At 41.3% G+C, this 19,391-nt stretch overlaps 2 protein-coding genes across 4 annotated transcripts; one reads left to right on the top strand and one right to left on the bottom strand.

Annotated features, from left to right (window-relative positions):
• Positions 1 to 4,647: 4,647 nt before the first annotated feature.
• Positions 4,648 to 7,983, bottom strand: LOC120061048 (protein GUCD1-like). The gene is made up of 6 exons (XM_039010593.1): positions 7,640 to 7,983; positions 7,013 to 7,097; positions 6,744 to 6,909; positions 6,496 to 6,587; positions 6,103 to 6,344; positions 4,648 to 5,788 (listed from the first exon to the last, which is right to left on the bottom strand). The coding sequence occupies exons 1-6, from the start codon at positions 7,644 to 7,646 to the stop codon at positions 5,697 to 5,699; spliced, it is 684 nt and encodes a 227-aa protein (XP_038866521.1). The 5' UTR covers positions 7,647 to 7,983; the 3' UTR covers positions 4,648 to 5,696.
• Positions 7,984 to 8,366: 383 nt separating this feature from the next.
• On the top strand, positions 8,367 to 15,334 carry LOC120060871 (small nuclear ribonucleoprotein Sm D3). 3 transcript variants are annotated; one of them, XM_039010392.1, is made up of 4 exons: positions 8,367 to 8,523; positions 8,803 to 8,928; positions 9,194 to 9,386; positions 15,106 to 15,334. In XM_039010392.1, the coding sequence occupies exons 2-4, from the start codon at positions 8,803 to 8,805 to the stop codon at positions 15,252 to 15,254; spliced, it is 468 nt and encodes a 155-aa protein (XP_038866320.1). In that variant the 5' UTR covers positions 8,367 to 8,523; the 3' UTR covers positions 15,255 to 15,334. The 3 variants fall into 3 exon arrangements, with proteins under 3 accessions (XP_038866320.1, XP_038866244.1, XP_038866396.1); XM_039010316.1 differs by having other exon boundaries at positions 8,369 to 8,523; positions 8,799 to 8,928; XM_039010468.1 differs by lacking the exon at positions 15,106 to 15,334 and adding an exon at positions 9,656 to 9,821 and having other exon boundaries at positions 8,373 to 8,523; positions 8,799 to 8,928.
• Positions 15,335 to 19,391: the final 4,057 nt, after the last annotated feature.

Below are 19,391 nucleotides of genomic sequence, written 5' to 3'. Positions count from 1 at the left end.
TGTTGAGAAACAAAGAGTGATTGTACTCTGGCGTAGTTTGCATGCTGCCATCTAATTCATGCATAGTGAATAATACATGTTTGTGGTGGGAGTTCATGCTCAGCTTGGGGTCTAGAACATAAAAACAGCTCCAGTCTGATATGAGCATTCCAGCACGTAGCTGTGCGCTGTCGCACACATACGTCTCTGTGTTTGCATGTGTGTGTGTGCATGTGTGTTTGTGCTGATGGAGATGGGCAATTCCAGCCTTTTGTCTTTGTATGATGACTAATGTCTTAAACTCTACTCTTGTTTTGTCTTCAGCTGGCAAAGAAATACAACATCGTAGTGATATCGCCCATTTTGTAGCGAGAAAAGGTACACAACGTACTTTGGAACAGCAGTAGAGGTCTCCAACTCAGGCAGCATCCTGGGTAAAACCAGGAAGAATCATATTCCCCGGGTGGGAGTCTTCAACGTGGTCTAGAAGGCCAGCATCCCGGAGTCACCTCTTCACTGTTGATGTTGAGACTGGTGTTATGTGGGTACTATAATGAATCTGCCAGTTGAGGACTTGTGAGGCGTCTGTTTCTCAAACTAGACACTCTAATGTACTTGTCCTCTTGCTCAGTTGTGCACCGGGGCCTCCCACTCCTCTTTCTATTCTGGTTAGAGCACTGTTCTGTGAAGGGAGTAGTACACAGCGTTGTACGAGATCTTCAGTTTCTTGCCAATTTCTCGCATGGAATAGCCTTCATCTCTCAGAACAAGAATAGACATGAGTTTCAGAAGAAATTTCTTTGCTTCTGGCCATTTTGAGCCTGTAATCAAACCGACAAATGCTGATGCTCCAGATACTCAACTAGTCTAAAGAAGGACAGTTTTATTGCTTCTTTAATCAGCACTACAGTTTTCAGCTGCTAACATAATTGCAAACGGGTTTTCTAATGATCAATTAGCTTTTTAAAACGATAAACTTGGATTAGCTAACACAACGTGCCATTGGAACACAGGAGTGATGGTTGCTGATAATGGGCATCTGTACGCCTATGTAGATATTCCATTAAAAATCAGCCTTTTCCAGCTACAATAGTCATTTACAACATTAACAATGTCTACACTGTATTTCTGATCAATTTGATGTTATTTTAATGGACAAAAAATGTGCTTTTCTTTCAGAAACAAGGACATTTCTAAGTGACCCCAAACTTTTGAACCGTAGTGTATGTGTACATCAAGTCCAGAGCAGATCATTGTGTACATATTAATTGAATAGTGTCCCATTTGTTCATCAAACAATAATTCCTCATGTTTCTGGCATTCCAATCTGTAAACCAACAGGAAGCTGAATTTAGAGCCTGTAGCTCGCCCCTCACAAAAATAAATGAGTGTTAATTGTAGCGGGTGCACTTTGAATGCATGGAAAAGGCCTATTAAGAACCCCACTCTGCTATATATGTTCTACACTAGCTGCAGCCCTGCAATGTATGGCCTGAACACAACAAAGGTTCCCTGCTTACGACCCCATCTCTTTTATCTACCTGTGTGCTTGTCTCATTAGATGCATGTCCATACTCAGAGTGAGGAACAGACATTTGTAATTAGGGCTGTCAGGAGGACTGTTCCAACCGTCTTTGTACTTTGTACTCTAAAGTTGCTTGTGTCTGTCACGCGCGCGCACACACACACACACACACACACACACACGCACACGCACACACAAGTTGCTTGTGTCTGTCACGCGCACACACACACACACACATACACACACACACACTATACTCTTCCAGCTCCCATCCCACAATGGTGTGTCTACAGTAGGAAGACATACTCATTACTTGCTGAACACAACGGGCTGTTGTTTCATTTTTCAAGAAGTTAATAATCATGTCATGTCATCCACTAAACCTATTATTACAGGTCAACGGATTTTGCATGTTCATGCAGATGACAAGGCATGCATGACATGTGCATTGCTCATGTTCGTTGTCCTACACTGACACCTACAGTATCAACCATTTCCTTAGGAATACGTTTGTAGAGCTTATGAGAATTTATTTGAACCTTCTTCTTTTGTCTTTTTCTTCTATATTTCCTTACATGTAACCCTGTTTAGCTGACCTCTAACATTTTTTTTATGGCAAATATACTATACTGGATGCAGATATGCACAGACTTTTGCTTGAACTTTTTTCCCCCTCCCTAACTCAGTCCACAAATTACATGAAGGGTGACACTGGCCACAGAGTGTTTGAGACCCAGTTTGGAAAGATTGCTATGAACATCTACTATGGGCACCACCACCCTCTCAACTGGTTCATGTACAGTATGAATGGATTGAGATTTGATTAGATTTTTTATTTATTAGGATCCCCATTAGCCGATGCCGACAGCTAGTTTTACTGTGGTCTGAAACATACTGAAAAATACATTACAGACAAAAGACTTTACAATTGACATACATTTAAAAGCATTAACATGTAGTGTAATTTGTGCATCTATCAGTTACACATACATGTCAGTACATACACACAACAAGTAGGTCACATGGGGAGAGGCGTTGTGCCGTAAGGTGTTGCTTTATTTGTTTTTTTAAACCAGGTTCACTTGTGCTATATAAGATGGAAGGGAGTTCCATGCACTCATGGCTCTGTATAATACTGTATGTTTCCTTGAATTTGTTCTGGACCTGGGGACTGTGAAAGACCCCTGGTGTCATGTCTGGTGGTGTAAGTGTGTGTGTCAGTGCTGTGTGTAAGTTGACTATGCAAACAATTTGGAATTTCCAACACATTAATGTTTCTTATAAAAGCAAGAAGTGACGCAGTTAGTCTTTCCTCAACTCTCAGCCAAGAGAGACTGGCATAATATTAGCCGTCTGATTACAATGAAGAACAAGACGTTCCGCTCTGTTCTGGGCCAGTTGCAGCTTAACTAGGTCTTTCTTTGCAGCACTTGACCATACTGTAATACTGGACAATAATCAAGATAATATCAAACTAGAACCTGCAGGACTTGTTTTGTGGAGTGTGAGCATCTCTTTATTATGGACAGACCTCTCCCCATCTTTACAACCATTGAATCTATATGTTTTGACCATGACTGTTTACAATCTAAGGTAATACCAAGTAATTTTGTCTCCTCAACTTTTTCAACAGCCACACTATTCATTACCAGATTCAGCTGATGTCTAGAACTTAAGGAATGATTTGTACCAAATACAATGTTCTTAGTTTTAGAGAGGTTCAGGACCAGTTTATTACTGGCCACCAATTCCAAAACAGACTACAACTCTTTGTTAAGGGTTTCAGTGACTTCATTAGCTGTGGTTGCTGATGTGTATATAGTTGAATCATCAGCTTACATGGACATACATGCTTTGTTAAATGCCAGTGGGAGGTCATTGGTAAAAATAGAAAAGAGTAGAGGGCCTAGAGAGCTGCTCTGCGGTACACCACACTTGACATGTTTGACATTAGAAAAGCTTGCATTAAAGAAAACCCTCTGAGTTCTATAAGACAGATAGCTCTGAATCCATCATAATATTATGGCAAAGGTTGACATAACACATACGTTTTCTCAACATGTTAACAAGTGTCATGTTGCTGAACGTTAGCCTCACAGCACATTCATATCCATAGACCTCATGACCCACGCAAAAGTTGCAGGTTGTCTACCTTTGAAACACTAACAGACATCAATGTCTGGTCTAACCTGTATCATGTTCAGTTACGCGATAACATAACCCTGGTATATTAAATTTGCATAAGTAGTTTGCACTACTATATCTGCAGATGACTGGGAGGTATGGGAAGTATTCAGAGGAGCTCACCAGGGCAACCAAGCATGACTTCAAGCCGAACATTATCAAGGAGTAGAAGATCGATATGACCTGAAGGTACCCCTAAACGAAGAGACGTGCAGCCTACTGTCTACAGTGCAATCTCAATAAGAGGACATGAAGTCAATGTTGAGGAAGACATGATTAGTGCTATCAAGATTATTAACAGACCAAACAAGCCAGCCATAAGCTAAACCAAAGAATGTGTTCAAATTATTTTATTGAGTACAGTACATACATGGAATTGTATATTTCATAAAAATAAAGCCATTTTAACACATTCCATTTGTTCATAACAAAAATACACAAGCAGGAATAAATCATTGTCATCCCATTTAGATTGGGAAAATATGCTATCATGGTAAAATGAAAATTAAATAATACATAATTATGGCTGGTACAAAAACCAAAGTGCAATAACATCATCCATGATACCAAAATATAAAAATAAATGTTGAAAGAGAATAATGAAGTCATTCTGTGTGTTGCCTCCACTTGATTGCTATTTTCAACAGAAAATATCTTATGATCTAATAATTCCTTTAAAACTTGGAAGGTAGTGTTAAGTCATATACTGAAGCAAAACCTGCAAGGCATCCATCTACCTCGTACCGAGTATTTCACACTTTCCACTGTGTCTCCATTCTCCCTTTTCCAAACTCAAAGAGCATGGAGATCGAGGCATGTAGTGCAACACGGAAAAAACGTCAGACAGTGGAGGCTGGTGGGATGAGCTATAAGAGGATCAGGCTGATTGTAATGGCTGGAATGGAATTAATGGGATGGATTCGAACATGTGGTTTCCATGTTTGATACAGTTCCATTAATTCCATGCCAGCCATTACAATGGGTCCGTCCTCCTATAGCTTCTCCCACCAGCCTCCACTGCCTTCAGATGAAACTATAACTGATTCTCTGTAATAATCTCCTTGATGTGAATGACACTGACATGGACTGTAATCATCGGTTCACATAACAAAAGCAAAGTCTGTACAAAGCAGCAGGCTGAGGTTGAACATGATGTCCTGATGACTGACACCTAGGCCTGCCAGGCAGATTTGGTTCCATTAACAGGCTATGGGTCAAGGTGTATTGCATTAAAGAAAATACATTTGTAACATGGGTTTGCTATTGTAATACAACACATCAGACTCTATGGACATTAATTACCTGAGTCTTTCAAAAACAATTTCTCCCTCTATTCCATGTTATTAGAAAATAGTAAATAATACATGAAGTTTAACAAACAGTATCAAAATAACTATTAATAAAATAAGACAAGGCTAGTCTAAGGGGAGGAAAGTAGCAATACATGGCCCATCAGACTAAAACCAAAGAAAGCATCATGTTGCCATAAGCCCTTGTATGTGCATTGTTTTGTCCTCCTCTCCAAGTCTAGAATCAACTTGAGTGTCATGTTATTTATTCCACCCAGCATTAGGAATAGGATTTCAAGTCTTGCACTGCTCACCATTTCACACGTCAATTGGTAGAATTAACTAACTGAAGTAAAACTAAACAAAATGGGACACAGGAAAAATTCATTTATTCTATTTCATCTATCTGCTTGTCCCCCAACCAACTTAAAAACCACACTTTATTTATGTCTTCCGTGATTATTCCTTTACACACTGATGACTAGCATGGGCTATGTGAAGTGAGGCGTGTGTGGTGACGTTGGAGTGGTGTTGTGTGTTCTGTGAGCAGTCAGTTAGCACTGGAGAGGACAGCCCGGGACCATCTACAACACTGGGCTAGAGCTGGAACCAGCAGTCCCAGTTCAGGGACCTGTAGACCCACTGGTGTGTCATCATAGTGAGGATGGGGCGCCATAGCGATGTGGAGAACATCTACATCTTCATTGTCCCTAAGCCATTCAGCTCTCCTTGAAGATGAACAGAATATCCTCATCTGTCCCATAGCTCATTCGAGCCTCTTCAAAGTTACTAATGCTGGTGCAACACACGCCTGTAAGCAAAACACACAAAGGCTTTCTGTCAATGTGATATTTTCACTCTTACTCAATCTCTCTGTGCTTACTGACAAGAACATGGTCAACTTTTCACCCTCTGGTTACATGTTCATGCAAAGCCCCATGCAGGGCACAGAGTCAGGTGCAGGTGTTATGTTATTGTGCAATTTATTAAGAAGCACTTAGATTTAGAACTTGGAATGCCAAAAAACACAATGTGATTTATTCCACACTTATACTTAATGAATATATGGGTCTAGTAAGTCAGTGGCCCTGTCTACTGTTGGAAATGTGTAGAGGGAGGACTAACGGTCTGAGTAGGCAGGGTTGTTGTAGAAGATGCAGCCAGTGCTCCGGTTGAAGCCGCACACCACCACAAAGTGACCCTGGTATTCTGGCTTCCTGCAGAAGCACTTCTGGCCCACAGGCAGGAAACAGCAGTACTTGACAGGCGAAGAGCAAAGTTCACACACCAGAACCACAGCATTGACCAGCACTATGGCCACATGGCCCTGGTCAATATGTTCCTGGATTTCCTGAATTGTCACAGAGCTACAGGTGACATTCAAAAAGGCAGAAAGTTAGCATCTCTTAGTTATTTTCTGTCTAGGTCTGTAAAAAAACTATTACTAACCAGACAAGCTGGTAGATTTGGAACAATTTGTCTTTTTTCTTTATCCGTGCAATTTTTTCACAAACTAACCATTTATTCACCACCACACCCTTGCTTTCAGCCTTTAGGAAGAGTTCGTTGACTCGGTCTTCCTCAGTGTCAAAATGCTTTTTGTAGAAGGACTGGAAACAGATGAAAGAAACATAAACATGGTAAGTCTCTCAGGTACGTATTAGTTAAGGACATTTGTTATAGTGGGCTACATGATGATTAAATTTACTTAACCTTACATTATACCTAGTGTACTTGTGATGGCCTGCAAAGTGTTGACTCATTACCTGATTCCTGAAGCCCTTGTCAACACCCAGTGTCTGAGTGCAGAAGCGGTGCCGGACCCTCAGCTGGCACATGAGGTAGGCCAAGTCAATTGTCCAGACACTCTGCGTCAGCTTCAACTCCCAGCAAGCACCCTGAAACTCCTCATCACTCACAGGGTGGAGGTACCTGCCAAATTATTGTATATGATGAAGTCTTCAGCTACACAATGCACTGTAGTTAAAATGCAGACCCATGTCTGTATGCAGTATATGATGAAATGTCCTCTTACTTCAAAACCATTCTGGAGCAGGCTAATCCACAGTCCCAGTGGTACAGCTGCCGAATGACGGGTACATTCAGCAGGACAGCATCATCTGTCAAAAACAAGATGTGATGAGGCTGATGGAAAGAATTACACAATCTTAGCTACTGGTCTCACCCGGCCTATAATATGTCAGTTTCTTGCTGTTGTGGCAAGCTTCTCCAAATGAATAAAAATCATGTTTACAAAAGTAAATAACTACTGTAGCTAGCTAACTAATGTTTTTCTAATGGATTGGACATTCCTTTAGCAACACTGATAAACACAGCAAGTGTTATTTACATGTGACAATGTCATGAGATGGATGGGATGCCCTGGTTCGATTCCGGGCTGTAACACAACCGGTCGTGATCGGGAGTCCCTTAGGACGGCGCACAATTGGCTCAGCGTCGTCCGGGTTAGTTGGGGGTTTGGCCGTCATTGTAAATAATAATATGTTCTTAATTGCGTTGCCTCGTTAAATAAAGGTAAAAAAAATAAAAATAAATGCTTTTGCTTCACATTAAATTTGTGGTTAGCTAGCTAAGTTAGGTGGGTTCTACTACCAAACGTGACATTTCAAAAACACTCTCTAGATAACTAAAGCACACATACCTGACATTCTGTTGGTTTGTTCTTTGCTGCTAGATGCAAATCACCAACTAGTTAGACTTGATTACGGTCGGTAGCTAGTTAATCCTCCGGAGTTGGATTGCCTCATGAGGGTGTTGGCTAGCACTGCCTGGCGCTAGCAACCAAATCAGTGTACTCTAGAACATATCATTATTTACATCTTGGTTGGTCGACTTAATAGTCAATTCGCCCACTAACTGTTAGATCATTCAAAGTGGGTTCATGTGAATTGTTTAGTGTTTTCTTGTACTGATAGCTAAGCTAGTTCTGTTTAGATAGCTAGCTGGGTTTCTTCAAATAATTGATACGAACGAGGATTGCGAGTCAAACTCACTTCCGGTAGCTAGTGGCGCACGCACACCCAAATGTTGTTAATAGCGCGCGCACACACTTAAAAGTGGATCCAGAAACTACACTGCCACCAAAATAACCCTGGTCGCGAACAAGAACAACATCTGTCACAGAGTGTATCCCACATTATTAGAGTCGCTTAATTGTTGTTCATACTATAGATGGAATATAAAAAAAGGTGTTAAATTGGATTGAGCGTTGTCTGTAAAATAAAAAAGCTTTATTAGTAAACTAAACTGCACCGTTGGCAGGACATCAGTAGGTGGCAGCACACACAGTTCTCGCTCTAGTTTTCACCCTGCATCGCCACAGATAGAACAATGAGCTATTAGTTATAAAACATCTTTGCCATGGCTATGAATGAATCAAACAGGAAATACACGGGGCTGGAGAGGCTAGCTTTCAAACAAGCAGGACATCTTTGCCATTCACCCATAGCTAGACTAGACCTAAATAAAAAATATTAGCTATCTAGCTGAATAATTTCCACGAACTTGTTTGCAAGGATTTAAACGGTAAGATATTACGGTTATCATCATCTATCTAGCTATTAGCATTATAGCAGTGCACACGGAAATGAGCTAGCTACAGTACGTATCATTCGGCGCTAACGTTAGATAGTTATCGTTAGCTACCAAGCATTGCTAGCTAACATCCAGCTAGCCAATTCCATTCTTCCTGTTTTAGGTACTAACGTTTAACTACTGATTTTTGTGACAAATAACATCAACCAGAAGGTAACTGTTTTATATTTGACCAAAACCATTACTGTATTTGTGGTGGTGCTCAGAAAGATGTCCATTGGAGTGCCAATCAAAGTCCTTCATGAAGCTGAGGGCCACATCGTTACCTGCGAGACCAACACCGGGGAGGTGTACCGGGGGAAACTCATTGAAGCTGAGGACAACATGAACTGCCAGGTAATAACATGCGTCGCAAACTTTAAAGTTGATTTCATGCCTAACATGAATTACAATTTTATAGAAAGTATCAATCTGAACATGTTGCATCAAGTTCTCTTAAGTTCTAAGTTCCTTACTAGTCTATATTTTAATATTATGATTTACAAATCAGCATCTCTTTTCCCTGAATCCCTCATAAAGTAGTCCTCCACAACCTACCCCCAACCCCTCCCTTCCTAATCTAATTTGATGTATTTCTTATTCAACATTCTGTCCCCTCCAGATGGCCAACATCACAGTGACTCACAGAGATGGCCGTGTAGCCCAGCTGGAGCAGGTGTACATCCGAGGCAGCAAGATTCGATTCCTTATTCTACCAGATATGCTGAAGAACGCACCAATGCTAAAGAGTATGAAGAACAAGAACCAGGGAGCTGGAGCTGGGAGAGGCAAAGCTGCCATTCTCAAAGCACAAGGTATAGATTTTATTACATTCTGGCCCTAATCAGATCTTCTTTGAATCCAACTGGCCTGCGTGCGCCATCATGCCAACTCTTTGTCAGTCATTCTGATGCCAAACATGTTTGGCTTGACTATGACAGCAATGGAGTTGGTGTTAGCAGGAGCACAAAGAGATCTAGGCCCAGGCTAGTATCCTATTGGATTTGCTACATAAATTATGGAAGCAGATTATTGTAATAATGTATGTTGATTGATGAACAATTTGCTTTGTCTCCTCTCCCAGTGGCTGCTAGGGGTCGAGGACGTGGAGGGATGGGAAGAGGAAATATATTCCCGAAAAGGCGATAATTTTTAAAATTATTTTCAACTTTCTATAATACCGCTTGTTTGTTATTTTGTTGACAAATGATGCGAAATACCATTTCCATATTAAAATGATTTTCTTAATATTTATCTGTTCCTTGTTATCAGGTAGCAAATAACTTTAGAGTAGCCATAATAGATTCCGACAATACGCTTGCTTACAGCTGCACTGGGGTCAAACAGGTTTCCTGTTTAGATTTAAAACACAGCGGAGCCAGTGTGAGATATGGCTCGGGAAACGTACCTCAATGTAGGGATGAGAAATTAGTTGCATGTCGAATTGTCCCATTATACCAACTGTAACATTGAGGAGATTGAACAACTGCTAGTTTTTAAGTAAACTGCTGTTTTCGTTCTCATGCTAGCTAGCAGTAGCCACTGCCACCGTTATGGAGTGTTCCGTTGAACAACAAAGGAGCTGATTGGCTGACACTGCCATTACAAAACGGCTGCTCTTGCCTCTGCTACCTAGCATTAGGACGAAAAGGGCCGTTTTCTGTAACTAGCAGTCTTTCAATCTTATCGGTGTAACAGTTGAGATAAAGGGACAATTCTGAGTACAACGCATTTCTTATCCCTGGATTATGGTATGTGCACATACCATACCACATATAAGCAAGCATTCTGGCTAAACTTCAGAGCAGTTTGATAGGTCGTACACTGAAGAGGCTTCGTTGGAAAGTTAAGGAAATACGAGTGTATGCATGATGTTTAGTGGCGGGCTGGATATTGGAGGTGGGTAAAGGTCTGGACAAAAAGAGCATGTCTTCAAGGTTCTTGTTTACACATTATCAGCGGTTTTGTAGTACTTTGCAAACCTGTGGAAATAACATAGTCTTATTGAAAAGCTATATTTCATCTCTTTAGAGTATTGTGTCCACATTCATTGATCTCACCTAAAGTTGTATCCAGGGGCTACAGTTGAAGTCAGAAGTTTACATACACTTAGGTTGGAGTCATTAACTCGTTTTTCAACCACTCCACAAAATCTTGTTAACAAACTATAGTTTTGGCAAGTCGGTTAGGACATCTACTTTGTGCATGACACAAGTCATTTTTCCAACAATTGTTTACAGACAGATTATTTCACTTACAATTCACTGTGTCACAATTCCAGTGGGTCAGAAGTTTACATACACTAAGTTGACTGTACCTTTTAAACAGCTTGGAAAATTCCAGAAAATGATGTCATGGCTTTAGAAGCTTCTAATAGGCTGATTGACATAATTTGAGTCAATTGGAGGTGGATGTATTTCAAGGCCTACCTTCAAACTCAGTGCCTCTTTGCTTGACATCATGGGAAAATCAAAATAAATCAGCCAATACCTCAGAAAAAAATTGTAGACTTCCACAAGTCTGGTTCATCCTTGGGAGCAATTTCCAAACGCCTAAAGGCACCACGTTCATCTGTACAAACAATTGTATGCAAGTATAAACACCATTGGACCACGCAGCTGTCATACTGCTCAGGAAGGAGATGCGTTCTGCCTCCTAGTGATGAATGTATTTTGGTGCGAAAATTGCAAATCAATCCCAGAACAACAGCAAAGGACCTTGTGAAGATGCTGGAGGAAACAGGTACAAAAGTATCTATAAACACAGTAAAACTAGTCCTATATTGACATAACCTGAAAAGCCGATCAGCAAGGAAGAAGCCACTGCTCCAAAACCGCCATTAAAAAGCCAGACTACGGTTTGCAACTACACATGGGGACAATGATTGTACTTTTTGGAGAAATGTCCTCTGGTCTGATGAAACAAAATTAGAACTGTTTGGCCATAATGACCATTGTTAGGTTTGGAGGAAAAAGGGGGATGCTTGCAAGCCGAAGAACATGTTGTGGGGGTGCTTTGCTGCAGGAGGCACTGGTGCACTTCACAAAATAGATAGCGTCATGAGGTAGTCAAATTATGTGGGTATGTTGAAGCAACATCTCAAGACATCTGTCAGGAAGTTAAAGCTTGGTCGCAAATGGGTCTTCCAAATGGACAATGACCCCAAGCATACTTCCAAAGTTGTGGCTAAATGGCTTAAGGACAACAAAGTCAAGGTATTGGAGTGGCCATCACAAAGCCCTGACCTCAATCCTATAGAAAATGTGTGTGCAGAACTGAAAAAGTGTCCAAACAAGGAGCGCTACAAACCTGACTTAGTTTCACAAGCTCTGTCAGGAGGAATGGACTAAAATTCACCCAACTTATTGTGGGAAGCTTGTGGAAGGCTACCCGAAATGACCCAAGTTATACGATTTAAAGGCAATGCTACCAAATACTAATTGAGTGTATGTAAACTTCTGACCCACTGGGAATGTGATGAAATAAATAAAAGCTGAAATAAATCATTCTCTCTACTATTATTCTGACATTTCACGTTCTTAAAATAAAGTGGTGATCCTAACTGACCTAAGACAGGGAATTTCTTACTAGGATTAAATGTCAGGAATTGTGAAAAACTGAGTTTAAATGTATTTGGCTAAGGTGTATGTAAACTTCTGACTTCAACTGTACATTGTTCTCAGAGTTTTTATGTCCAGCCTGCAGAAAGAGTATTTAGGGCCACAGGTCCCAGCTCCAGCCAATCACAGTCCCAAGAACGCCACCCTTAACAACATAACCATGATATAGTCTAATTTCAAAATTCAGCTATTTAGCGAATTTTACACAGAATATACAAAACATTAAGAACACCTTCTCTTTCTATGAAAGACTGACCAGGTGAAAGCTATGATCCCTTATTGATGTCACTTGTTAAATCCACTTCAATCAGTGTAGATGAATGGGAGGAGACAGGTTAAAGAAGGATTGTGTATGTGTGTCATTCAGAGGGTGAATGGGCAAGACAAAATATTTAAGTGCCTTTGAATGGGATATGGTAGTAGGTGCCAGGCCAGGTGCATCGGTTTGTGTGAAGAACTGCAATAATGCTGGGTTTTTCATGCGCAACAGTTTCTCGTGTGTATGAAGAATGGTCCACCACCCAAAGGACATCCAGCCAACTTGACACAACTGTATGAAGCATTGGAGTCAACATGGGCCTACATCCCTGAGGAACACTTTTGACACTTTGTATAGTCCATGCCCCGACGAATTGAGACTGTTCTGAAGTGGGGGGGTGCAACTCAATGTTAGGAAGGTGTCCCTAACGTTTGGTATACTTAGTGTATATACACCACAGAGTTACACTACTGCCCAAATAGCCTATAGCCTGATGGGCATGGATGAAGCCCTTATTAAATTGTGACACAAACCAAACACGGCATAACTGCTGAGAATAACTTCAAGAATATCTAATATGGGCTTATGCAGAGTCAAATCTAAATGGGACCTGAGAAAAGAAAGTGAGTGGCTACATGTTATACCCTGATAGCCATGGTCTGAATGTCCTCCTCAGTTTCAGTGAACATGTCTTTGAAGCGGAAGATGGGACAGTCGTGGTCTGATGTGTGATTGAAATCACATTGCTTCAGATATGAAGGGTTAACATCAGGCAAAATGTTTCTTCTGCAAGAGACTAACAGAGAAAATATGGGGTATTCTGCAGAATAAAAGAAAACTCTTAAGCGGGTGTCCTGCCTTTATTCCTACATGTTTCACTTGAGTGCAACACAAACATACAGTGCCTTTGGAAAGTATTCAGACCCCTTGACTTTTTCTACATTTTGTTACGTTACGTCCTTATTCTAAAATGGATTAAATAAATAAAATCCTCAGCAATCTACACACACTAACCCATAATGACAAAGCAAATACAGGTTTTTAGATTTAAAACAGAAATACCGTATTTACAGAAGTATTCAGACCCTCGAAATTGAGCTCCAGTGCATCCTGTTTCCATTGACCATCCTTGAGATGTTTCTACAACTTGATTGGAGTCCACCTGTGGTAAATTCAATTGAACATTATTTGGAAAGGCACACACCTGTCTATTAAATCCCACAGTTGACAGTGCATGTCAGAGCAAAACCAAGCCATGAGATCGAAATAATTTTCCGTAGATCTCCGAGACAGAATTGTGTCTTGGCACAGACCTGGGGAAAGGTACCAAAACATTTCTGCAGCACTGACGGTCCCCAAGAACACAGTGGCCTCCATCATTCTTAAATTGAAGAAGTTTGGAAGCACTAAGACTAGAGCTGGCCGCCTGTCCAAACTGAGCAATCAGGGGAGAAGGGCCTTGGTCAGGGACGTGAGCAAGAACCCGATGGTCACTCTGACGAGCTCCAGAGTTCCTCTGTGGAGATGGGAGAACCTTACAGAAGGACAACCATCTCTGCAGCACTCCACCCATCAGGCCTTTATGGTAGACTGGCCAGACGGAAGCCGCTCCTTAGTTAAAGGCTCATGACAGCCTGCTTGGAGTTTTCCAAAAGGCACCTAAAGGACTGTCAGACCATTAAGAACAAGATTCTCTGGTCTAAAGAAACCAAGATTGAATTCTTTGGCCTGAATGTCAAGCGTCACGTCTGGAGGAAACCTGGCACCATCATTACGGGGAAGTATGGTGGTGGCAGCATCATGCTGTGGGGATGTTTTTCAGCAACAGGGACTGGGAGACCAGTCAGGATCGAGGGAAAGATGAATGGAGCAAAGTACAGAGAGATCCTTGATGAAAACCTGAGCCAGAGCGTTCAGGACCTCAGACTGGGGCGAAGGTTCACCTTCCAACAGGACAACGACCCTACGCACACAGCCAAGACAACGCAGGAGTGGCTTCGGGACAAGTCTCGGAATGTCCTTGAGTGGCCCAGCCAGAGCCCGGACTTGAACCTGATTGAACATCTCTGGAGAGACCTGACAATAGCTGTGCAGCGACGCTCCCCATCCAACCTGACAGAGCTTGAGAGGATCTTCAGAGAAGAATGGGAGAAACTCCCCAAATACAGTTGTGCCAAGCTTATAGCGTCACCCAAGACTAGATGCTGTAATCACTGCCAAACGTGCGTCAACTAATTTAGTAAAGTGTGATATCTCTGTTGTTTGTTGTTTTTCATTGCCATCATGGGGTATTGTGTGTAGATTGATGATGGAAAAAAACATTTTATAATAAGGCTGTAACGTAACAAAATGTGGAAAAAGTCAAGGGGTCTGAATACTTTCCGAATGCACTGTAATGTGTTCTTTACTCAGGTAGGTTAGTGTCTATTTCAAGAGGACCCCAAGATAACACCTCACAGGTATTGACAGTCTCTCAGTAGTTTACGCATAGCCCTGTTTGCATACCTTTTGAAGAGAGTAATATGATTAGAGACATTGCTATATAGTTATTCAAATATATTGCAGAATGATTCAGAAAATGTTAATGAATTTTAGGACACATTTCTCTGGAGCTGTAGATATGTATTTACTTATGACACTGAATGAATGTTTCAGCCATCTCTTTGCTGGTTGCTGCCCATGTTAACAATTCTACAAGGATTCATCAGCAAGACATGGAGGTTTACCGTTGCCACGGACATCACTGGATCTCTCTGTGCAGTCACTGTCTGACATGCAAATGGTGGATTGGCTTGGGAGCTTAATAAGATACAGGATCACATTTCACTAACATTCAAATACCTTTTTGACTACAATTGAAATAAAGGTTGTATAAGTAAATTTATTAATGTGTAACTACAGTCTCATTATTCATTTTACAATATATTTTTAGTAGTGTTCAATTCAAACAATAACATAACTTTTCACAATATAGCCTATTATACTTTTCAGTATATTTTAAAGAAGAAATCAGAAACATACCTTTGGACAGTTTCAGTTGAGTTTGATTGGGGTGACGATCATGTTAGTCTGCCAGACAAAGATCACATTTTCCTCAAACAAATCCCCGTATTCACAAATATAAAAACAGTTAAATACAATTTGAACTGAAACTGACCAAAATGTGATACACTGTAGATGAAGTGTATTGAATATATGATGCTACCTGAGGGGATGTTGTAATCAGACAAATCCCACACACGGGCACCCAGATCAGAGATGTTGGGGAAGGCAGTGTCCTTCACCTAGGTGGTGACAGAGCTGATCACTGAGTCGGTCTCCTGGTAAGACTTTTGCACCGTACAGACACACCTGCAGTATAACAGGTTAGACACGACACAAGAGGAAACAAGTGTAGAGACAATGTGATACAATCACACACCATCCACTCTGACTTAATATAGATGGCTTTGTAATAGAAACTGAATTATTGAAACCCCAATTTACCCAAACACATCAAAGATGACCAGAAACTGGATTAATCTAAAGACAGCTCCCACCACTTTGCTCTTAGCCACAATAATTCCTAATGTTTCATAATCAAACAAACAGCAGAGGCAGCTCTGACAGGCAGCTCTGACAGCTACAGCAGCCCGTCTTCTGAGTTATGGATATACTGTAGCAAACTAGCAATGGGAGTAATACAAGAGGTAAACAGGTCTCACACTCACAGCCTGCTGAGATAATAGTAAAATCATCTTCATGGCTAGTAAGAAAACTACAACAGCCCAGTGGTCATACATTTTTTTGGGAGGGGCTTGCATGTTTTGCAAGTCATTTTGGCATTAATACGTGTCACATATCAGTTTGCAAACAATGTAAAAAAAAATATATATACTATAAACTCAGCAAAAAAAGAAACGTCCCTTTTCAGGACCCTGTCTTTTAAAGATAATTCGTAAAAATCCAATTTACTTCACAGATCTTCATTGTAAAGGGTTTAAACACTGTTTCCCATGCTTGTTCAATGAACCATAAACAATTATGTACCTGCGGAACGGTCGTTGAGACACTAACAGCTTACAGACGGTAGGCAATTAAGGTCACAGTTATGAAAACTTAGGACGCTAAAGAGGCCTTTCTACTGACTCTGAAAAACATGAAAAGAAAGATGCCCAGGGTCCCTGCTCATCTGCATGAATGTGCCTTAGGCATGCTGCAAGGAGGCATGAAGACTGCAGATGTGGCCAGGGCAAAAAATTGCAATGTCCGTACTGTGAGAGGCCTAAGACAGCGCTACAGGGAGACAGGACGGACAGCTGATCGTCCTCGCAGTGGCAGACCACGTGTAACAACACCTGTGCAGGATTGGTACATCTGAACATCACACTTGCGGGACAGGTACAGGATGGCAACAACAACTGCCCGAGTTACACCAGGAACGCACAATCCCACCATCGGTGCTCAGACTGTCCGCAATAGGCTGAGAGAGGCTGGACTGAGGGCTTGTAGGCCTGTTGTAAGACAGGTGCTCACCAGATATCACCGGCAACAACGTCGCCTATGGGCACAAACCCACCGTCGCTGGACCAGACAGGACTGGCAAAAAGTGCTCTTCATTGACGAGTCGCGGTTTTGTCTCACCAGGGGTGATGGTTGGATTCATGTTTATTGTCGAAGGAATGAGCGTTACACCGAGGCCTGTACTCTGGAGCGGGATCGATTTGGAGGTGGAGGGTCCGTCATGGTCTGGGGCGGTGTGTCACAGCACCATCGGACTGAGCTTGTTGTCATTGCAGGCAATCTCAACGCTGTGCGTTACAGGGAAGACATCCTCCTCCCTCATATGGTACCCTTCCTGCAGGCTCATCCTGACATGACTCTCCAGCATGACAATGCCACCAGCCATACTGTTCATTCTGTGCATGATTTCCTGCAAGACAGGAATGTCAGTGTTCTGCCATGGCCAGCGAAGAACCCGGATCTCAATACCATTGAGCACGTCTGGGACCTGTTGGATCGGAGGATCAGGGCTAGGGCCATTCCCCCCAGAAATGTCTGGGAACTTGCAGGTGCCTTGGTGGAAGAGTGGGGTAACATCTCACAGCAAGAACTGGCAAATCTGTTGCAGTCCATGAGGAGGAGATGCACCGCAGTACTTAATGCAGCTGGTAGCCACACCAGATACCGACTGTTACTTTTGATTTTTACCTCCCCCTTTGTTCAGGGACACATTATTCCATTTCTGTTTGTCACATGTCTATGGAACTTGTTCAGTTTATATCTCAGTTGTTGAATCTTGTTATGTTCATACAAATATTTACACATGTTAAGTTTGCTGAAAATAAACGCAGTTGACAGTGAGAGGACATTTCTTTTTTTGCTGAGTTTATCATTGAGTTAAGAAAGCTGCAAACAAACATGGTCTCTTTTTGTTTTCTTGAGTAAGGCAGCTCCAAAATGCAGGTGATTCAGCCTAGCTCAGTGCTTTCTGTGGTGGTGGGGCAAGCCAGCAGAAAATACGGAGTGTTGCGCCGTGATTGGCTCAGTGTTCTGTCACTCATGGGGAAACTACGTCACCGTGAAGTGTAAGGGGAGACTTCACACATTCTAGCCCTTTGGCTGCTGACTTTAGAAGTGCCCATCCAAGAAGACTCAAGGTCATTGGCCACAGATAAAATGACGTCAAATCACGTTACATGTACAGTAGCTTTGATTTGGACTGATCATGTCAACGTCATACTTTCAAAATCTTAGCTAGCAGTCATCATCATGAATCAAGTTGACAATCTACTGGTAAATCCTTTTTAATCCTTGTCACATGAAGATAAATAATGAAGAGAAATTATAGATAAAACTTATCAGTGCTCATTGGACATAAACATTACACAACAAGTTAGAAATCTCAAATTTAAAAAATGAGTGGTTTTGAAGTCCAAAAATGTATTGTATTCTGCTGCATAAATGATGTAATATGCCAGGGAGATATGTATACTGTAGCTAAGAAAGTAAAAACGTTACTTAGTGTATGTTGTTTAATAAGTTGTTAGTAGCCCATGTGCCTCACGCTAATAATTTGGTCCCTTTTCCTCTCTTAATTAGCCTATTGCCTGTTTTTAGAGAAATGTAATCATCAAATATTGTAAGAGCTTTCATTGTCTGCTTATATGCCCCGTTATTTATCTTATGGTTCTGACTTGGTGTACAGGGAAAATACTGTAAGAATGGCCCATGTTCTGAATTCTGTCGCTGCACATTTCAAAAGTGCGGATCCAATACTTATATTGACAACGTCCGTCCTAGCTCGCTCATTAATGTCTTTATCGAAATTACGGATTGCCTTTTATCCGTTTGTCATCCCCTTATGCCATAGTTTGTACATTTCAAATGTCAGTAGAAACCACATTTGTTTAAGTAAGTCAGTCATATCAGCTATGTTTTTTTAAAAAGGCAGTAAATGAGGCTGAATGAACTGTTTCGCTGCTAGACAAGGCTCCCCTGATAGCCAGGTGTAGCAGTAGTAAGGTGTTGGGACTGCTGTTGGGACTGCTGTTGAGACAGCTCTATGTAGGCCAGTTTGTGGGAACCGTTTGTCACTGTTATAGTGCAATTCATGTATTGTTTAGTGTTGTGTTGTGTTGTGGCTTTGCTGGCATGCATCCCACCTTTAATTTTTTTTTTGCCCCACGTAGATTTACATGCTAAAATCTCCATTGCAACTGACCCTAGCTCATTTCGCAAATCTAACTCATCTGAGTAGAGGCATAATAAAACTACTGTACATCGACTACAATGGATCCATAGAAACGGTATGTACTATTGTATGCACACAAGAACTGGAGAAGATGTGAAATTACATTATCATCAAGTCAACAATATTTTCAAAATTACATTTATTGCACATGGCAAAAAAGATTTGTTCAATATAAAAAAGAATTGAAATAGGTTACATGTATGCAGAC

The sequence above is a fragment of the Salvelinus namaycush genome, chromosome 1 (genome assembly GCF_016432855.1).
Source record: "Salvelinus namaycush isolate Seneca chromosome 1, SaNama_1.0, whole genome shotgun sequence".
Taxonomy (NCBI): Eukaryota; Metazoa; Chordata; class Actinopteri; order Salmoniformes; family Salmonidae; genus Salvelinus; species Salvelinus namaycush.
This window is presented reverse-complemented; position numbering and strand designations above follow the sequence as displayed.